General features: G+C 34.8%; 1 protein-coding gene across 1 annotated transcript in view; it reads right to left on the bottom strand.

The window, feature by feature from the left end:
- The window catches only part of DMD (dystrophin), a 2,307,273-nt gene that overhangs the window by 596,246 nt on the left and 1,690,115 nt on the right, over window positions 1-20,912 (bottom strand). The window contains exon 53 of the mRNA XM_023515448.1: window positions 4,273-4,484. Coding sequence (XP_023371216.1) covers window positions 4,273-4,484 — 212 coding nt within the window. The remainder of the gene's footprint in view (window positions 1-4,272; window positions 4,485-20,912) is intronic.

The following is a 20,912-nucleotide window of genomic DNA, read 5'->3' as shown; positions in this document are numbered from 1 at the left end:
CTGCCCTCCATGACCACCTGCTCTGTGAGGGGTGCTACTTGCCTTTCCTGGAAGCCCTTCCTTCTCTGCCATGTCTGTGGCTGTGGCTGTGGCTGAGATGGTCATACACATGGCTGGCAGTGCGGGAACTTCTGAGGCTACTCAGTGTGGGGGGAGCCAGGCAGGTTTCTGGGTCCCAAGTAGGGCTCCTGGTTCCCTCCATGTAGCTGGACTCTGGGCCTTGGCCTTCGTCCCTCACAGCTGCGGTCTGCTTCTTTGCCAGCCCCGCCACTGCTCCCTCCCCTGATAAGAGCACATGGAGGAGGCCTCTCCTGGCCTATTTCTACAGAATCCCAGATCCTCCCAGAGTGGAACCCCATGTGCCTGGTGGGCTAAGGCAGGGGGGCACGGTTGCCCCAGGAGGCCCACTGGGTTCCCCCACTTCCAAGATGAACTACCCATGTATAATGTGCACCCTTATTTTTCTCTCAAAAATTTGGGCAAAAAAGTACACATTATACATGGCAAAATATGGCATATAGATTATTTTCCAGGGAGCTGCAAAGTAGGTCAAACAGTGACAATGGTCCAGGAATGAAATGGGTCTTTTTAAGGAACTTCAATCCTGTTCTTCCCTCTGGTGGCTAGGATGCTGCTAGTTTTCACAGATACCATGATTGCAAGACTGCTGCTTTTTGAGACAGCTGTGGAACTGAAAGAAAGTGGTGGAGATAGGCCAAGCTAAAAAGGCTCAAACCTGACTGTTTTTAGTAAGATTCAGAGTTCAGAGATTGCTGTCAGCTCTTGGTTAATTTCCAGAGTTTAGAAAAGGTGACTTGGGCCATTTTTGCTAGCATTTCCATTGCTTTTATGGAGGAATGGATTTATAGAGTTGCCACATTATATTTTCAAGCATGGAGTAGGTTAAACTGTGAAAAGAAAACTAGGGGAAATATGGTATAATCAGAACATAAAGTTATTCAAGACTTGGTGACTCTGCATTAACTATTTATATAATATAGCAGTACTGGGGAAACTAGCCCATTACTACCTGTGCTCTATTAGCTATGTAGGAAGCACTCTGTAGGCTTTGAGAAGTTTAATAGCTTCATACATACTTTAGGAAAAGTGCTATTAAGTTATTGATCTTTTTTTCCTTAATCATGTGGAAGCTTTAGGGGAGAACAAAAAGGAATAAGGAAAATTCATGAAGAAATTGTAGGTCCTGGCAAGAAGATTTCTGATAATGTTTTACATTATTGTACCAGAAATCCAAACCTCAAGCTGTTAGTGTGCATCAATTAGCTGGTTTCATTTTGTGCAACTCTAAAAAATAAACGAAATATACAAAGGAGGAATTCAGTTCCCATTACTGTCAGTATCTTTATGGCAAATAGTATATCATCTGATCCTATCTATCTTCCCACAAATAATTAAAAGTGTTAGGCTGTACTTTCATGTTTCAAAAAGAAGTCCTTTTCTTTTTAAATAAAATAATTTGAGATCTTCAAATAGCTACCTTAGTATTCTATGTAACAATTTCATCTTCTAAAATTAATTGTGTGATTACAGTGTATATGTGCTTCAAGTTCTATAAAGAATGTCTCTATAAACAAAGAAATTTTGCAGCTTTGGAAATGTTTATTTAATAATTTGAAAATTATTGAATTTCTCACTTCAGATACTTTTAAGTATTATATAGCCAAATCAGCTAGGTTCAAACAAGATTTCGCTTCTCTATTGAATTCATGCACTCTTAGCTCAGCCAAGCACAAAACAGCTAATGCTGTCACATTTGAAAAGCTTTTATGCTGAATTTGACACAAAAGCAATCACAAAGCAGACAAAAAGGGAATTTCTCTTTCAAAAGCTGAAAGGGGAAAAATAAATGAAAATTTTGAGCCTGGACAAATCTTGCTTGACTCCAGGAAACAAAGTTTTAAATGGTCAAGAAATAATTCCTTCCAAAGAATTCATTGCCAAATTTGGACCAATCTTAATAGCACAGGGAATCAACCTAGATGCTGCCAAAGGAAAAAATCCCATAGTGGTCTCCTGTTGGTTTTAGGTGCCAATCACATGCTATTTTTGCCTCTTGTGAAAGTTTTAAATGGCATAAGCTCTCATAGGATTCTGTCATAGCCTATTGGCAAAGATTATGATTAGAATGAAAATCTCGTATGCTTCTGCCTAACATCTGTCTTTCTATCTCAAAAGAGCATTAATGTTGTACCAGGTTCACGGTAAGGACCAAATAAAGCAACGTGGTTAAAACAATCAAGTACTTTCTAAGTTCATGTTTTTGTTTCAGAAAAATTAAGGGTTATATGGCAAAGACAGAAGTTACAAATATGTTATGGGCATCTCTTCATGACCAGTTTATTAATTATTGATGACACAATAAGCTGTCTGCATTCTGTTCTTTTGCTAAATGAAGACTCTCCTGTTGCTTGTTTCCATCTACCCTGGCCATGTTTTCAAGATGGGCTTTTTCTAGACTTCATCTTGGATTGATTTCTATTTTGTGAACCAGTTGTTATTGTGCTCCCAGTTTTTCTCCATTATTTTTTTCTAACCAAGAGGAGAAGGGTTTCTAAATGTCAAACCAACAAGAGAACTGTTAAAGATCAAAATCAAGGAGATATAAAAAAATTGAAATAATTATTAAAATCTATGGAACAACATGGATAAATATTTATGCAACAATACTAAGTTTAAAAATCAGAACTCAAAATGTAACCTACATTATAAGGATTAAAATATATGCAGATAATAACTGGAAAACATTATAGATAAAGATAAGCAATTATGAATCATTAATATATGAGGATTGTTGGTGATTTTTTCAGGTTCAGATGTGGTGACTCATTTAACTTTTAAAAGAATATAATAGTGCTGGTGGTTGCCTTTGAAACATTTCACTGTGGCTCATTAGGGACAGGATAGTCATTAGTGATGGTGCTGGAAGGGAGGTAAGCTACTTTAATCATAGCTCTCCAACTCTGCAGCTATAGCCTAATAATTGCCTTACAAGGCTCACAGCCTCTTTTGCTAATCTTAGGCACACAGAATCAGAAAGAACTTATGGAGCAAGGAGATCCTGGTCAAATTATCCAACGTCTCCTAGTGTCTATTTTCACACTTTTTTTCTTAAAAGAAAATTGTGACAAGCCAGCTAATATCACTTAGAAGTGATAGCACATTATATAAAGATCAGATCCCAATTTTATTTGCTCTCTAACTTTTACAAGAGTTAAAAGTTGAAGTTTAATCAAAAATAAAATGTAACTTGCAAATATCTTTTTACTTGTTTGTAGTAGAACATAATATGAAAACTTTTCTCAGTGCACAGTTTCATCACTTTCATGTCTACCTACTTCTCAGTAATATAATGTGTCTGTCAATTAATAACTATATGGATTTATCTCATATCCTCATGTGTTTTCTTAATTTGTTTTAGCCACATAGACAGCAGGTGGAAGAGGAAATCTATGAGGTCATCTACAAGTGTAATTGCTGTGTGTTCACACTGCAACTCTATTACTTTCAAAAGAAGTTACTGAACTTTTCTAGCCTTCATTTTACAATTCTTCCTAAAATCCCCCAAAGGGTACCTATTATTTAACATTTACAGTCTTTCCCAACTGATCCATAAATAACAAGTTTGAAAGGATTAAATGCAGATAAAGCACTATGCATGGTGTTTGTTAAAACATGGTTATTAAACAAATCTTATTTCCTATCCTATTTCTCTTTATCTTAAGGACTTCTAGGCTATTAAGCAAACACATATTTAATGAAGATGGAAGAAGAAAAAGAGAAGAAAGAAAAGGAAGGGAAGAATGAGTTGGGCTGGAGGTCAAAGAATAGTAGGAGAAAGTTAGAGTACTCCTTATCCCTATCTGATCTTTGTACCCACCCCTGTACTTCTCAATTTAGAGTTCTAAAACATGATAAGACGGAGTAGACTTGTTACTTTTCCTAGGAAGAAACTAAGGCCAAATGGTTGCCTTCACCCTACTACATAAGCATGTACATCAACTTTGTACTCTTAAAGATGCTGAATAGGAAAACCAGCCCACTATATCCAGACTATTAAAGAACATTAATTTTAAGATTGATATTAGCCATTAATTTTCCTTAATTCCACTTTGACTCAAACTTCTGTTCATTTCAGCTTTTATGTGATTTTCCTTTAATACATTTACATTAAAAATCATTGTATTTTAATCTATGGTATTATTTTATCCATAAAGCAGTATGTTATTTTAAGAAGTTATCTTTGATACTAACCTTTGTTTCTGTGATTTTCTCTTGGACTGCATCCATTGTATAGGGACCTTCCTTCCATGTCTCAACCTTGGCTCTGGCCTGTCCTAAGACCTGCTCAGCTTCTTCCTTGGCTTCCAGCCATTGTGTTGAATCCTTTAACATTTCATTCAACTGTTGCCTCCGATTCTGAAGGTGTTCCTGTACTTCATCCCACTGATTCTGAATTCTTTCAACTGGAAAAAAAAGGAAAAATGAACATATATAGATGAATATATATATAAATATATATATACATGTATATATATACATGTTAGTCTGGAGAAGACATTCGAAATCTAACAAACAAACCTTAACTCACATTTATATTACTCATTAAAAATTGACCATTGTGTTATGGTTAGGATGATGAACAATAGGACTTCTTACTTTTTGATGGCAAATATCAGTTTCTACTAAATTGTCTTCCTGAAGATAAAATAGAATATCAGCAAATAGACAAAAGTTAACTCTATTCTTAATTCCTAGAAGCAAATATGAATCATCTTTTAGAGAAGTATTATGGTGGAATGCCCACATCTCCTCGCCCTTGTTTAAGTGCCCATCAACCTGATTTCTAGTGCCATCATGGACATTTCATTGCCTGAAGTCTTTCTTTTGCCACAAGTTTGCTTTGCCATCTAAGTGACAGGCTAGACACACCAGGGAACTGATGCCTTCCCATCCCCAGAAGTAGCCTATAAACAATGACTGATGGCAGGAATTGGGCTATAGACACTCTAGATTCCTTGGAGCTAGGGGAGATAACTCTGAGGCACGTGTATTATTTACACTGGTTCCAGAGGTTCTCTAATGGGATAAAGCTCCAGTGGCCCATAGCAGTAGTGTGCTCAAAAATGCATCATCCCTTATTGGCTTCCTCACCTTATCTGTCACATTTCTCCATTATTCTACTGATGCTTCCCTTACCTCTGAAATAAATCACTTGCTCTCAAAACGTATTCTAAGGGTCTTCTTCTGAAGGAACCCAAGAACAGATAGGTATAGTAGAAATTTTTAAAGTATTATCTAAGAATTCATCCTGGGTACATTCTGTAAAATTGGTTTATATTGAGGCTATTTCTTGATATCACTGTGAGCCTAAGATGGAGATGCTACATAGCTATTGCTCTGAAATACTTTATTTTAGAATATTAACAATAAACAAGACTACATTATTTTTTCTAAAGAACTTCTTTAAGCTGCTTTAATGAAATGGAAATAATGTAGATAATAAGTAATAAAATCCACTTTATCCCATAAGAATGAAACCCAATAGATATTTTCAATTCTTTCCTAAGCCATATTCAACACCACATATAATTAGCTACAAATTTCTCTCATATGCAACTTCTTCCTTCTTTCTAATGCAACTGCAAAGCTTTATCATTTTTTGCCTTCCTGTCTGCAAGAGATTTTATATCATCTTCCTGCCCCAACTCTCCATTTTATAATATAAATTCTATGCTGTAGAAAGATTAATAACTAGTATAAATCTGATCACTCCACTTCTTCATTTAAAAACCCTTCAATATCTCCCCACTGTCTTTTGGAATATCTTTGCTTGACCTACATGTTCCTTTATGATATTGCCTAGATAATCTAGGAGGTTTATCTACAGTGGCACAAATCAGGTTACAAGAAAACCACCACAAATAATATAAGAACTTTGCTGCAGCGGACCTGTTACTATATCTAGGACCAAGAGATAAAGAAAGGGAGAAGTTGCCAGAAGCAGGTAATCATAATGCAAAACCACCATGAGAAAAGCAGTAACCTTTTGTTAGGGACACAGTCAGCCTGTGGCAATCTCATGGGGAGGAACTAGGAGAATAAATATACTAACCTCACTTTATTTCCATTCTCCAGTTTTTTACTAGGGCTCTTTAGTGCCTAAAATAAGTGAAAGCCAGAGGGCATGAGAGCCCAATGGTGACACAGGTCAGCCTCCCAGAATAAAGAGCACAGAGGAGAAGGGCTACTGATGGACGAAGAAAAATGTCTACAGTAGGGGTAACATAAAACTATATTTCTGATTTATTGTGTAAGTCAAGTCCTTCATTATCAACCTTGTTGCCTTTAATAAAATTATTAGAAGTTATGAGCTATAAAAGTACTTGAGATATTTTGTAAATAAGTATTAGGACCTGATCCTATTCTGATTTTCAGAATAGGTAAAACTGAGTAAGTGAAACTCTTAGACTATTGTTTTTACTGGGCTTATTTCAGGTTGCATATTTGCAATGCATTTCAAAACCAGTCAACATATCGTATTCCAGCTTTGGTTAACATGCCAACTTTTCTTTTAATGTTAGCCTTTCTCTCTAATCTTTGAGCACCATTACTTAGTTTGTTTCATTATTGGTCCACTGGCCAGTGGAGCACCTATTATAATTGAGCCTTTATAATTATTGATTAATCTTCTATTTATCTTTGGTTTATAAAATTAATAGTATAAGGCCAAATGTGGTGGCTCATGCCTGTAATCCTAGTATTTTGAAAGCTGAGGTGGGAGGATCACTTGAGGCCAGGAGTTCAAGATCAGCCTGAGAAAGAGAGCGATATCCTGTCTCTACAAAAAATAGAAAAATTAGTTAGCTGTGCTGGTGTATGTCTGTAGTCCCAGCTCTTCAGGAGGCTAACATGGGAAGATTGCTTGAGCCCAGGAGTTTGAGGTTGCGGTGAGCTATGATGGCAACACTGTACGCTAGCCCAGGTCTTGTTCTTATCTCAAAATAATAATAATGATAATAATACTGGTATAAACGCTATTGCAATTAAGCTATTTAAAAATCTAAGTATAAATGCCTTTAAGTGTTACAAAATATTAATCTGTTGGTCATAGAAACAAATGATAATTCCAATTAAGAAGAGTTTTTCAACTTATCATAGCAGGCTACTTTAGTAAACATACCTGGCACCTTATTAGTAAGCCCTATTGTTACATAGTATATGTATTTGAAAATAGTAAAGTTGGCTTTACTTAAAAATAATTGCTGATTCCAATTTGCCTGTCATAACTTACTTCAATTAGTGAAATTTTACTATGCTAGCATTTTTTTGGGAATGCTTAGTGGTGTTCACATAAACATGGCAAGCTGTTAAAATTCATGCCAGTAAATATTTTGCACATCCCATAGTTCATTTTGATAGGGTAGATAGAGTATATGTATTTAAAAGGTCATCTCTAGATATTAGGAAGAAGTAAAGTATTTCTTTCTATAATGGGGGAAGATATTTTTAATTATGGAAAGAGGTAGGGACTCTTTTAGCCTGGACCATTATTTCAGACAAACATACCATTTGAATGCTTGTTCAATCACAGCAATGGAAGGTTTCAGTCAAAAGTGATTATATATGTATGATATAGCAACTTAAAATGGTTCATTGAAGGCTGCATCCCTCTGAGGATGTACTTTCTCACCTTTGACCTTCAACCATACATTATCATTACATAACACTGAACTAAATGAATTTTAGTCCAAAGACTCACCTAATAATTCATCTACCCCCACATATATCCCTATTCCTCTGTTCATCCATCTACCCAGCCAGTCATCATTTTACTTACCATCTACTAGACTGTAAGCATTATGCTAAGTACTGAGAAAACACAGGAGTTTAAGATAGATTCTTTGGCTTCTAGTTTGGGTGCCTGTCAGATAATAGTGTTATTCACTATCTATCCAAAGAATACAGAATGAGCATGGTGAAGATAATGAGTTCAATTTTGGACCTATTTAGTGGGAAGTTTGAGGATCATCCAAATAGAACTATCATTTTAGTTAGTTGGACTGAAGTGTCTATAGCATAGCTGTGTATTTTGAGAGAGACAGAAATCTGGGATTGGCAGTCATTACAGAGAAGTAAAAACTGAAGCCACAAATGTGAATGCATTCTCATTAGTATGGCATATAGATTGGGCAGAAACAGAGGGCTGGGGATACAGTCCTGGAAGATAAAACATAGAAAGACTGAATAAAACAAAAGGAACCAATAAGATGAATGAAAGGCTAGAGAGGTAGGAGGAGTATCAGGAAGGTATGCTTTTTAGAGTATAGAAAACAAAGCTTTTCAAAAACATGAGTGGTTAATACTTTTAAATGACACAGATGTCATGAGATATAATGAAAATCATAATATCTATTTGAATACTCTGAAGCACTGTTTTGAGTTCTTCACATGTATTAATTCATTTAATTACCACAATAATTCTATAAAGATTACCATTTACATTGCTATTTTTGTATTGCAGGATTATTACTATTATTATCATTTGACAGATGAGGAAATAAAGATTGTGATAAAGAACTGACCTAAATGATTGTTAGAGCCAATACTTGGACCCAAGGGCTCAGACCCCCACAAAGTCCATGCCAAAAGTATCCATTTGCTTTGGACACATGGATTTCCATGAAGACCATACAAAAAATGGTTTTAGTGGAGCATTAGAAATCTTATTGTAGGGGACTGGCAAATAAATCTCTTTAGAGAAGCAAAGACAGTAAGTTGTAGACTATCTATAGTTTTTTATAAAAAGAGAGTTGGGAGGGGAGCCTTAGGTCAAGGGAAGTTTTTCCAAAATATGGAAAACTTCAATGTGAACATAGGTTTGAAGAAGAAAAAATGGTTCAACAGGGTAAGGATGATGCCAGTTGGAGGAGAGTCCCTAAGAAGGTGCGTATACTTAACATTCATGAACCACTCCCTTCTCATGCATTTACCTTTAATTTTTCCATTTGAGTGGTTTCTATATGATGATATACTGCCCCTAGCTCTATGAGTGGTGCCTGATTGGCTTTTAACTCTTCTCCCTGGCTTTAGTGGGTGATTGAAGAATGAGTTTATATTCCAAGTAAGGCTGGTCAGAGGCAATGAAACAATTCTAGGATTTCTGTTCACACTTCTAAGGAAAAAACCCATTGCTCCTGACTTAAGATAGATTAAAAAGCATATAGTCCTGCAATATCCTGACATCCTTCTAGGGACAATTAATGGGAATTAAGTGGAACAAGTATTAAGGAGCAGAACCATGCAATGGAGAAGGAAAACTAGAACCCTAGATCAGGACTTGCTTATCTCTCAACTGTTTAGTGACAGTAATCAACACATTTCTTCTGAGTTAGTTTAAGCTACCTTGAATTGGGTTTTCCATTACTATACCATAAAAAGTTCTCACTTGTAGACAGGGACGAACCCTGTTGATGCAAACTCAGATCTCAAAGGTCTTATGTGAGAATCAGAGCACAGAGAATCAGAATCTCTTGTAAATGGAGGTATCTTTTAAATATAAAAGCTTAAAAGAGGATTTTGATTTTGAACAAAACAACTTTCACATGAGTATATGGGTAAACAAACATGAAGCTTATACTACTTTGAAGTAATTCCTACATAAAAACTTCCCAAGCCTATAGAATCAAAACTCACCAAAAACGTCATGGCATTTAGAGAACATAATCCTATTAGCTTTATGGGTAGGAAGGCATTTTTGCCAAGGTATTTTTTTGTCTCTATTTTTTTATTTATATGATAAATACATAAGTAAAATGGACAATCTGAAAGAGAGACAATTAGGCACCAAGTTATCCAGAACATTCACATATAGGTTGGCCTTGCCTGGTTATATCCATGGATTAAAATATATCCTAACCTTTCTCTCTTTTATTAATAAGTAGATCTTGGATAACTAAGTACTCACTCAAACATCATCATCATATATAAATACTTGCCCTGTTCTCCTATGTATAGTCGTTTTCTCTTACTTGATAGTCCCATGACACCTCATTAATCTTTTAAAACTTTTACTGTAACTTACATTCTTGTATTTCTGTTCCCTTCTCTACAAAATGGACACCTCAAGCGTAAAGACAGAAGCTATTACAAATGCTGTCAGTGCTCAGTTTATATGCCCTTGTTACTTATCATTCAAATATAGGTCAGGAGGGTCCTAGTATTTGTCTTACTGCAAGCCTGAAGATTTTCCTTAGTTTGTACACTGCATTGGCCAGAAGTGCTGGAGAATTAATGCACCAGGAGGAGTACTTAGCCGATGAGAGTTGAAAGATAATTACCCCTGGTAATCTTCCTTGCCCTTATGCCTTTATGGGTGTCAATTATAGGGCATGATATTTCATAGTCTCCCAGAGTTCCCTCATCAGACCCAAGATTCCCACAGTAATAATCTGATCAATAACTGGATTAATTATTGGCTTCTTTCTTGTCTCTTTCTCAAGGACCTTCACCTCTACTGTTACTTTCTGAATCACTGAAAGTGGTTGCAAATAAACCATTTTCATCCTTAGTCTTTGTTTCAAGGTGTCCTTCTAAAGGCTGCAGGAACAAAACAAGCATAAGTTAGTATTTCATTTATTTAAAAAAAGTCTTTAGTATGCAAAGCAGTGCTTGGCATTTGGTATACCTTCAATAAATATCCCTTCCAAAGTTGACCTTTGTCCAGCATCTTGAGTCTTTCTTTAGGATCTTGTCTCTTTGTTACATTTCAAGTGTATACAATGTGAACACTGGCTTAAGTCTTTCACATTTCCCTCTTTATTTTTACCTCCCTTTTCTACTCATGATCTATATTTCAGGCAAACAAATGTTCTCGGGGCTTCCTTTGTATCTTATTTAATGCCTTGACATCAGCCATATTTTCTGTATGAAATACCTTCAGTGGAATATTTACTAGTAGAATATCCTTATCCTATATAAAATCCATAAATTAAAAGGTATCCAGGGGAGGAGGCGGAGAATTCTGTGAACCAAAGGTATCCAGGGGAGGAGGCAGAGAATTCTGTGAACCACTGTTATTTGATCATCTCTCTTTAACATTCTTAAAATAACTGTGGGTTAGACAGAATCTACTGGAATATCTTTTTGTCTCAGTCTATTTTTTTGAATAAAATCATGGAATAAATAATTTTAAAAAGCCCCTCTGTTGATCAGTTAAGGATATTTTTATGGACAGTAAAAACTTAAAACTTACTGAGCTCTAGAGGATAACAAGAATAAAATATCATATTGCTATTAACATAAGTACAATTAGATGAATATTAGAGAGACAGCAGAAGTATGGTCTCTTGTGAAATAACAAACCATATGTGAGAAGCCATTTTGCAAAGCAGAAAATATGAAGAGATGATTTTCTTTACAAAAGGAATCACCATATGATTTCTCTGAATAATCAACTTGTCATGTATGCTTAAAGTATTGTTTGACATACTTCTACAACTTCACCCAAGAGACTGCCTCTTTAATGACTTAGTTTTGGGAGTCACTGGGGCTTTGCATTCCTGAGTGGTCATAGATCACAGAAAACAAAGCAGCCACAGTGAGCCGACTTCTAGCAGCTATCTTCTAAGAATCAGAGGGTGCAATCTATACGTGACTATAGGCATTTGCCACAGATCTCCCCAGCTTAGTACCGAGAGAGTGGGAAATACATACCTGTGCTTAGCTACACCATAAAGATCTACACATTCAAGACTCCAACCTTTCCAGTTAGATCTAGAGTCAGGTTCCTATCATACTGGTCTTGGGGTACTGACAGGCCATGGCACATTCTAAGCTCCAATGGGTCCACCAAAACTAGAGACAGCAGTGTGGCCAAATGCAAAGATTTGAAAGGCACCATAAAAATCTCTGGCCAGGTAAACTAGAGTGCTCTTCCATACACAAGGCCAGTCGGACAAAATCTGAGGAGGTAGTTGTTTTAACTAATATGAAGAAACTGACATGGAGAGTGAAAGAAAATGAAGAAACAAGGAACTCTGTTTAAAATAAAAGCATAAGATCAATTTTAGAAGCTGACTTGAGTAGAAATATGCAATTTGTGTGACAAGGAATTTAAAATAATGGTCACAGAGATGCTCAATGAGGTTAGAAGAGCAAAGCAACAACAAACTGATATTTAAAAAATGAGATAGAAAGTATGAAAAGGAACCAAATATAAATCTTAGGCCTAAAGAATACTATAACTAAAGTAAAAGAAACAATGGAGGGGTTTTAAAGCAGACTAGAACAAGCAGAAGAAAAGATCACTGAAGTTGAAGACAGGTAATTAGCAATTATACAATCTGAGGAGCAAAAAGAAAAAAATGAAAGAGAACAGAGATAGTTTAAAAGACTCTTATGAGACACTATTAAGTATAATGACATATGAATTATCAATGTGACAGAAGGAGGATATAGAGAGAAAGGCACAGAAAATATTTATTGAAAAAATAAAGGCACAAAAACTTTCCTAGACTAGGAAAAAAATATGAATCAAGACCCAGGAAGCCAAAAGGATAAAAAATAAGATGAATCCAAAGAGATCCATACAAAGAAATATTATGAACAAATTGTCAAAAGTTAAAGAAAGTTTTAAAACACCAAAGGAAAAGCAAATTATTACATAGATATAAGATTATCAGCAAATTTTTTCATGAGAAACCTTACAGGCCACAGGGGAGTGTGATGATATGTTCAAAATCATGCAAGAAAAAAAATTATCAACCCAAATACTATATCCACCAACTAACTCTGCATTTAAAAAAATGAAAGAGTGATAAAAGTGCATAGGGAGTGGGAAATAAAAGACAAACAAAAACTGAAAAAGTTCATTATGACCATATCTGCCTTACAAGAACTGCTAAAAGAAGTTGCTCAAGCTGAAGGAAAAGGATGTTAATCAGTAATAAGAAAACATATGAAAGTATAATATTGACTTGCAAAAGTAAGGTCATTGCCAAATCAAAAACACTGTATATTATAATGGCAGTGGGTACATCAATTATGTTTCTAGCAGAAAAGTTCAAAGGCAAAACTATTATAAATAACTAAAACTACAATAATCTGTTAAAGACTAGATGTTATTTAATAAGTAATGACATCTGAAACACAAAACATAGGACAAGGGGAAGCAAAAGTGTAGGGTTTATGTATATAATCAAAGCTCTCAACTTCAAATAGCCTATTATAAGTATAAGATGTTTTATGTCAGCCTGAGAGTAATCACAAAGCAAAAGCTTGTAATGGATATGCAAATAATAAAAAGAAAAGATCCAAAGCACAGCACTATAGAAAGCCATCGAACAACAAAGGAAGGAAGTAATCAAGGAAGAAAGGAACCAAGACTCTACAAAACCACCAGAAAACAATTAACAAAATGATCCCAGTAAGTCCTTACTTATAAATACATTAATTAGTTTCAATATAAATAGATTAAATTCTGCAAACAAAAGGCACAGAATGGTTGAATGAATTAAAAAAAAAATCAAAATCCCAAGCCCCAACTATGTCTATACTGCCTACAAAAGACTCCTTTCAACTTAAGGGACACTCACAGACTAAAAGTGAAGGCATGGAAATGCAAATGGTAACAAAAAGAGGGCAGGGATAGTTATGCTTATTTCACCACGATAAACTTTAGGTCAGAACTGCAAAAAGAGACAAAAAAAGTTGTTACATATTGATAAAGGAATCAACCCATGGTTTTATTTATTTTTAACTTTTTACTTATTTTCAAACTTTATTTTTCAAGAATAAAACTGTGGGTTCTTTAGTTTGCCTTAAAATCACATGGAAAACTCCACCGCCTATATTTTCATTTATTCGTCACATATGAACTACATAGTATAAGCCACATACATTTTTTCGTTGGGAAATTTCTTGCTTGCTTTTTGTGTTTTTGAGATAGAGTGTTGCTCGGTACCCAGGCTAGAGGGCAGTGGCACAATCATAGCTCACTGTAACCTCAAACTCCTGGGCTCAAGTGATTCTCCTGCTTCAGCCTCCCAAATAAGTGGAACTATAGGTGTGTGCCACAATACCTAATCTTTTAAAAAATTTTTTTTGTAGAGCTGAGGTCTCATTATTTTGCTTAGGCTGGTCTTAAATTCCTGTAAGATGACATAATTTTAAATGTATATGTACCTAACAGCAAAGCACCTAACTATGTAAAGCAAATGCTTAGCGATCTGAAAGGAAACATAAACTATACAAAAATAGTAGTAGGGGAATTCAATACCTCACCTTCAACAATAGACAGAAAATCAATACGAAAACATTGGACTTGAAATATACTGTAGACTACTGTATCTGACAGATGTATATAGAACATGTCACTCAAATAAATACACATTCTTCTCAAGTGCACATGGAACATTTTTCAGGCTAGGTCATATGTTAGTCCACAGAATATATCTTAACAAATTTAAGAAAATGAAAGTCACATCAGGTATTTTTTTTCAACCAAATGGTATAAAACTAGCAATCATTAACATGAGGAATCACAGAAAATTAACAAACGTGAAAACTAAACAATATGGTCCTGAACAACTATTGGGTCAGGGAAAAAATTAAAAGGTAAATTATAAAAAAAAATCTTGAGAGAAATTAAAATGGAAACACAATACACCAAAACTTAGGGGATGTAACAAGAACAGTTTTGGGGGGAAGTGTGTAGGTATAAATGCTTATGTAAGGAAAGAAGAAAGAGGCAAATAAAGAAACTGACATTATATCTCAAGAAACTAAGAAAAAAAGAGAAAGCCGTGCTCAAAGTTAGCAGAAAGACGAAAATAGCAAATAATCAGAACAGAAGTAAATGAGAGACTAGAAAAACCATAAAAAAGATCAATGAAACTGAGTTGCCGTTTTGAAGAACTAAACAAATTTGACCAATGCTTAGCTAGACAAAGAATAAAAGAAAGATTGAAATAAAATTAGACATGAAAGAAGAGGGCAGTGCCTGTGACTCAAAGGAGTAGGGCACCGGCTCCATATACCAGAGGTGGCGGGTTCAAACCTGGCCCCGGCCAAAAACTGCAACAAAACAAAACAAAACAAAACAACCCAGAAATACGAAAGGCAATAGATTAAAATAAACAATTATACATCAACAAAGTGGACAAACTAGAAGAAATGGATAAATTCCTGGAAGTATATAACCGAGTAAGACTGAGTAATAAAGAAATTGGAAACCTGAACAGACCAATAATGACTAAGGAGATTGAGTCAGTGTTTAAACATCTCCCACCGAAGAAAAGCTCAGGATCAGATGGATTTATGACTGAATTCTACCACATGTTTAAAGAAGAACTAATACTAGTGCTTCTCAGGTTCTTCCAAACATTGGAGAGAAGGGAATACTTCCAAACTTATTTTACAAATTCAGCATTAACCTGATCCCAATGCCAGACAAAAATAGTACCAGGAAAGAAAATTAGAGGTCAATATCGCTGATAAACCTAGATGCAAAAATTCTCAATGAAATACTAGTGAACCATATTCAACAGTAGATGAAAAGGCTCATTCAACATGATCACGTGGGATTTACTCCTGTGACACAAAGCTGGTTCAACAGATAGAAATCAATAAATGTGATTCACTGTGTTAACACAATGAAAGACAAAAACCATATCATCATCTCAGATGTGGAACAAGTATTTGACAAAATTCACCATCCTTTCATGATAAAAAAAAAACTCTTAACAAATTAGGTTTAGAAGGAATGTTCCACAATAAAGACCGGAAATGACAAGCCCACAGCTAATCGCATATGCAATGATGAAAAGTTGAAGGATTTTCCTCTAGGATCTGTAAAAAGGTAAAGATGCTCACTCTCACCACTTTCATTCAACATAGTACTAGGAGTCCAAACAGAGCAATTGGCAAGAAATAAAAAGCACCCAGAACTGAAAAGGATGAATCGAAATTGACTGTTTGTTAATGACATGATATATATAGAAACTCCTAAAGACTACACCAAAAAAACCTGTTAGAACTGATAAATTCAGTGAAGTTGCAGGAGACAAAATCAATTTACAAAAACCAGTAGCATTCCTACACACTAACAACAAACTCTAAAAAATAAATTAAGGAAACAATCCTCTATACAACAGCATCAAAAAGTACTTAGAAGTAAGTTTAACGAAGAAAGTGAAAGATCTATACACTGAAACTATTAATAAGACATTTATGAAAGAAATTAAGGATTTCACAAGTAAATAGAAAGATTTCCATGTTTATAAAATAGAAGAATTTATATTGTTAAAATGTTCATACAATTTAAAGTGATCTACAGAGTCAATACAAGCCCTATCAAAATTCTAATGTTTTGCTTTACATAAATATTAAAGAAGTAAATTTTTCATGGGACCACAGAAGACTCAGAATAGTCAAAGTTATCTTGACCACAAAGAACAATGTTGGATGTATTATGCTACCAGATTTCAATATAAATTGTAAACATATGGCAATTCAAACAACATAGTATGGCTTGGTGCCCATAGCTCAGTGAGTAGGGCGTTGGCCACATACACCAAGGGTGGCACATTCGAACCCGGCCCGGGTCTGCTAAACAACAACAACAACTGCAACAAAAAAAATAGTTGGGCATTGTGGCAGGCACCTCGTAGTCCCAGCTACTCAGGAGGCTGAGGCTAGATAATCATTTATGCCCAAGAGTTTGAGGTTGCTGTGAGCTGAGACATCACAGCACTCTACTGAGGGCAACATAGTGAGACTCTGTCTCAAAAACACAAAAACAAACAAATAAAACAACATAGTACTTGCATAAATGCAGGCTGATAGAATAAAAATAATTGATTTTCAACAAAAGTTCCAAAAACACACAATCTCTTTAGTAAACAGTGTTGGGAGAACTGGATATCCACATACAAAAGAATGAAAATGGACCCTTATCTCACCCTTCATACAAGAATCAACTAAAAATGTATTAAAGAGGTAAACATAAGACCTGAACTATGAAAACAAAGGGGTAAAAGTTCATGACATTAGATTGGACAGCCATTTCATAAATATGACCCCAATAGCAAAGACAGCAAAATAGATAAATGAAATTGTATCAAACTAAAAGGCTTGTGTAAAGCAAAGGAAACAATTAATAGCATAAAGAGATAACCTACAGACTGGGAGAAAATAATTGCTAATCGTGCTTTGGATAACGAGCTAATGTGCAAAATACATAAGGATCTAAAACTACTCAGTAACAAGAAAGCAAATAAGCCTATTAAAAAATGGGCAAAGTACTTGAATAAACATTTCTCTAAAGAGTATGTACAAATGACCAATGGATATGTTAAAGAAGGCCCGACATCTCTAATCATTGGGAAAGCACAGATTAAAACCATAATGAGAAATTATCTCACACCTGTTGGATTGGCTATTACCAAAAAGATGAACGAGAACAAGTGTTAGGAGGAAAGAAAATTTTATATATTGTTGCTGGTATTGTAAATTAGTACAGCTACTATGGAAAAACAGCATGAATGTTCCTCAAAAACTAAAAATAATACTACCATACGATCCAGCAATTCTACTACTGGGTATATATCCAAAAGAAAAGGAATCAGTATATTGAAGCGATAGCTGCACACCTGTGTTCATAGGCAGCATATTTCACAATGTCCAGGATATGAAAACAACTTAGAAGTCTATTACCAGATGAATAGTTTAAGAAATGTAGCATATATATATACACCATAAAGTACCTTTGGCCTTATCAAAACAAGGAATCTTGCCATTTGTGACAACATGCATGAATCTGGAAGACATGTTAAGTAAAATAATCTGGGCATAGAGAAACAAATATCATATAATATCACTTGAATCTAAAAAGGTCAAAGTCAAAGAAATAGAGAGCATTATGGTGGCTACCAGAGGCTGGGGACAGGATGGGGAGAAAATGGTGAGACATTGGTCAATGGGTACAAAGTTTCAAATAGATAGGAGGGATAAAATCTGGTGACCTATTGCAAAGCACAATGGCTAGAGTTAATAATTATGTATTTTATATTTTAAAATAACTAAAACGAAGGCTTTTAAATGTTATTACCACACAAATTACAGATATTTGAGTTGAATCTGCTAATTAGCCTAATTTAATCATTCCATAATAGATGCATGTATTAAAATATTACATTATACCCCATAACTACATACAATTATTTTTCAACTTAAAATGAAACTGAAAGATAAACAAAATACTATTTGACTTTTAATTCTATCCCCAGGTATCTATCCAACAGAAATATATAGTTATTTTCACAAAAAAAATACAGATGCTAGACTGTTGATAGCAGAACTATTTGCTATTGTTCCAAATTGGAAACTATCCAAATTCCTATCTATTCTAAAATGGATAAATACATAGTGGTATCAATAAAATACTATGTGGCAACGAGAGCAAAAGAGCTACAAGTACATGAAATAGTATGGTTGGATCTAACAAACATAATGTTGAGGGGAAAAATTCAGCCACAAATAAGAAGATACTCTTTTATTCCACTTGTATAATGTACTAAAACAGGAAAAATTAATAGAAGACTTTAGAAGTCAGGATGGTGGTTATCTTTGTGGGGTGATTGTTACTGGAAGGGAGATGGAGGGACCTTCTAAGGTTCTGGTTATAATCTGTCTCTTGATCTGGGTACAGTTGTATTCAGCTTATGGAAATGAGAAAGCTAGACATTTATGATGTATGCACTTTTCATTATGCATTGTGCACCTCAATAAAAATTTTAAAAATATTACTTGACTTGCAAAATGTATTCTACTTGTAACTTTAGAGAATTCATCCTTTGCGGAAAGGATGTAACCTATGAAATGTGTGTCATTCTGGTGCTATAAATGATAAAACATATAATAATTTTGCTACAGACACAATAAAAGTTAGGCCTTAGATTCATGTAATAAAGAAAATCTCAAAAATACTTATTGGACAGTGAAGTAGACTAGATTTACAGGATCAAATCAGCACATACAGGCTATTCAAGCAGTTACTCAGCTATTTAATAAAAGAAATAAATCAGTGCAACTGATTGATAAAGTAGTCCCAAGAGTAGACACTACAGAAATATGTACAAAATAAAATTTTAGTTTTTTTTAACCAGTATTCTATTTTGTCAATGAATGAAAACAAACAAAGTTACCAAGTGAAGCTGTTATTTTGCCACTTGATTAGGGTGGCAGTTTCGTATCATGATAATTGTCTATAATTGTCCAACAATTCAAACTACAGACTTTTATTACACATGTAACACTTTAGCCAGGAGGCTGATAGACCAAAGCTATGTTGTGCTGATGTATTTGGTCACTAGAGCACATACTGTTAGATTTACATTTATGTCAGTCATCTGACATATGAGAGAGTCAAAGTAATAACCAAAATTATGAATATTAAGATAATAATAATATTTATTTCAAAATGTTAAGTGGGTACAAATGTTTGGGCTACATGAATTACTTTTGTTATTTTGAGTCCCAGCTGTAAGTGTGCCTATCATCCAAATAATATTCATCGTACCCACTAGGTAGGTTTTTGCTCTTCTTCGCCTCCCCACTCCCCTTGGTAGATTTCTACTGAGTTTTACTTCCCTCTGTGCACATATGTACTCATTGGTACTCAGTTTAATAGAGTGTACATGTGGTATTTGTTTTTCCATTCTTGAGATACTTCACTAAGGTGGATGGTCTCCAGTTTCATCCAGATAGTTGCAAAAAATATTAAGTCATCCTTTTTATAGCTGAGTAGTACCCTATGGTATGCATATGCTACATCTTATTAATGAATTCATGAACTGATGGACACTTGAGTGGATTCCCTAGCTTTGTGATTGTGAATTCTGCTGCAATAAACATTTGCGTGCAGGTGTCTTTTTAATGAAAAGTCTTCTTTTCCTTTGGCTACATACCCAATAGTGGGATCGCTGGATTGAATAGTATGTGTACTTTCAGTTTTTTGAGGAATCACCATACTATTCTCCATGAGGGTTGTACTAATTTTCAGTCCCATCAATACTGTATAAGCATTCCTTTTACTCTGCATCTATACCAGCATTTATTTATTTTATTTTTCAGAATTTCTAATAGAAGCTACTCTCACTGGGGTAAGGTGATGGCTCATTGTGGTTTTAGTTTGCATTTCCCTGATGATTAATGACACTGAGCACTTTTTATATGTTTATCGGCCATTTTTCCATCTTTTGAAACGTTTCTATTTATGTCCTTGCCCACTTTTTAATATGGTTTTGTTTTTCTTGCTGATTTGCTTGAGTTCTTTGTAAGTTCTGGACGTCAGCTTGTGAATATTTTCTTCCATTCTGTAGGTTGTCTATTTGCTGTTGTTTTCTTAGCTGTGCAGAAGCTTTACAGTTTAATCAAATACTATTTATTAAATTTTGTTGTTGCTTTGATTCCCATTAGCGTCTTAGTCATAAATTCTTTGCCTAGGCTGATATCTAAAAGAGTTTTCCCTACATTTTCTTCAAGAATCCTGATGGCTTCATGCATTAGATTTAAGTCTTTCATCTATCTTGAATTAATTTTTGCAAGTGGTGAGAGGTAGGGACAGCCAAGTATTTAGGTTACATTCATGAAAGATGGGCCCAGATCAAATGGCTAAATTTAGAAATTTTATAGTATTAGTCTAACATTTCACATGCAGTTTACTCCTCTGTAATATGGGGATATAATACCAAAAAGGTTAATAATCTATAAAGATGAAAGGAAATAATGAACATACGGTACCGAGCAGAATACCTGGCCCCCAATCAACTCTCAATTATAGTGGCAAAGATAGGCAATCATGTACTTTTGTAATACCCTTGGACTTTACTGGG

This window comes from Otolemur garnettii, unplaced genomic scaffold, assembly GCF_000181295.1.
Source record: "Otolemur garnettii isolate 467f Iridium unplaced genomic scaffold, OtoGar3 scaffold00072, whole genome shotgun sequence".
In the NCBI taxonomy this organism is placed as follows: Eukaryota; Metazoa; Chordata; class Mammalia; order Primates; family Galagidae; genus Otolemur; species Otolemur garnettii.
Note: the sequence above shows the minus strand (reverse complement) of the source record. Positions and strands in the feature narration are given on the sequence as shown.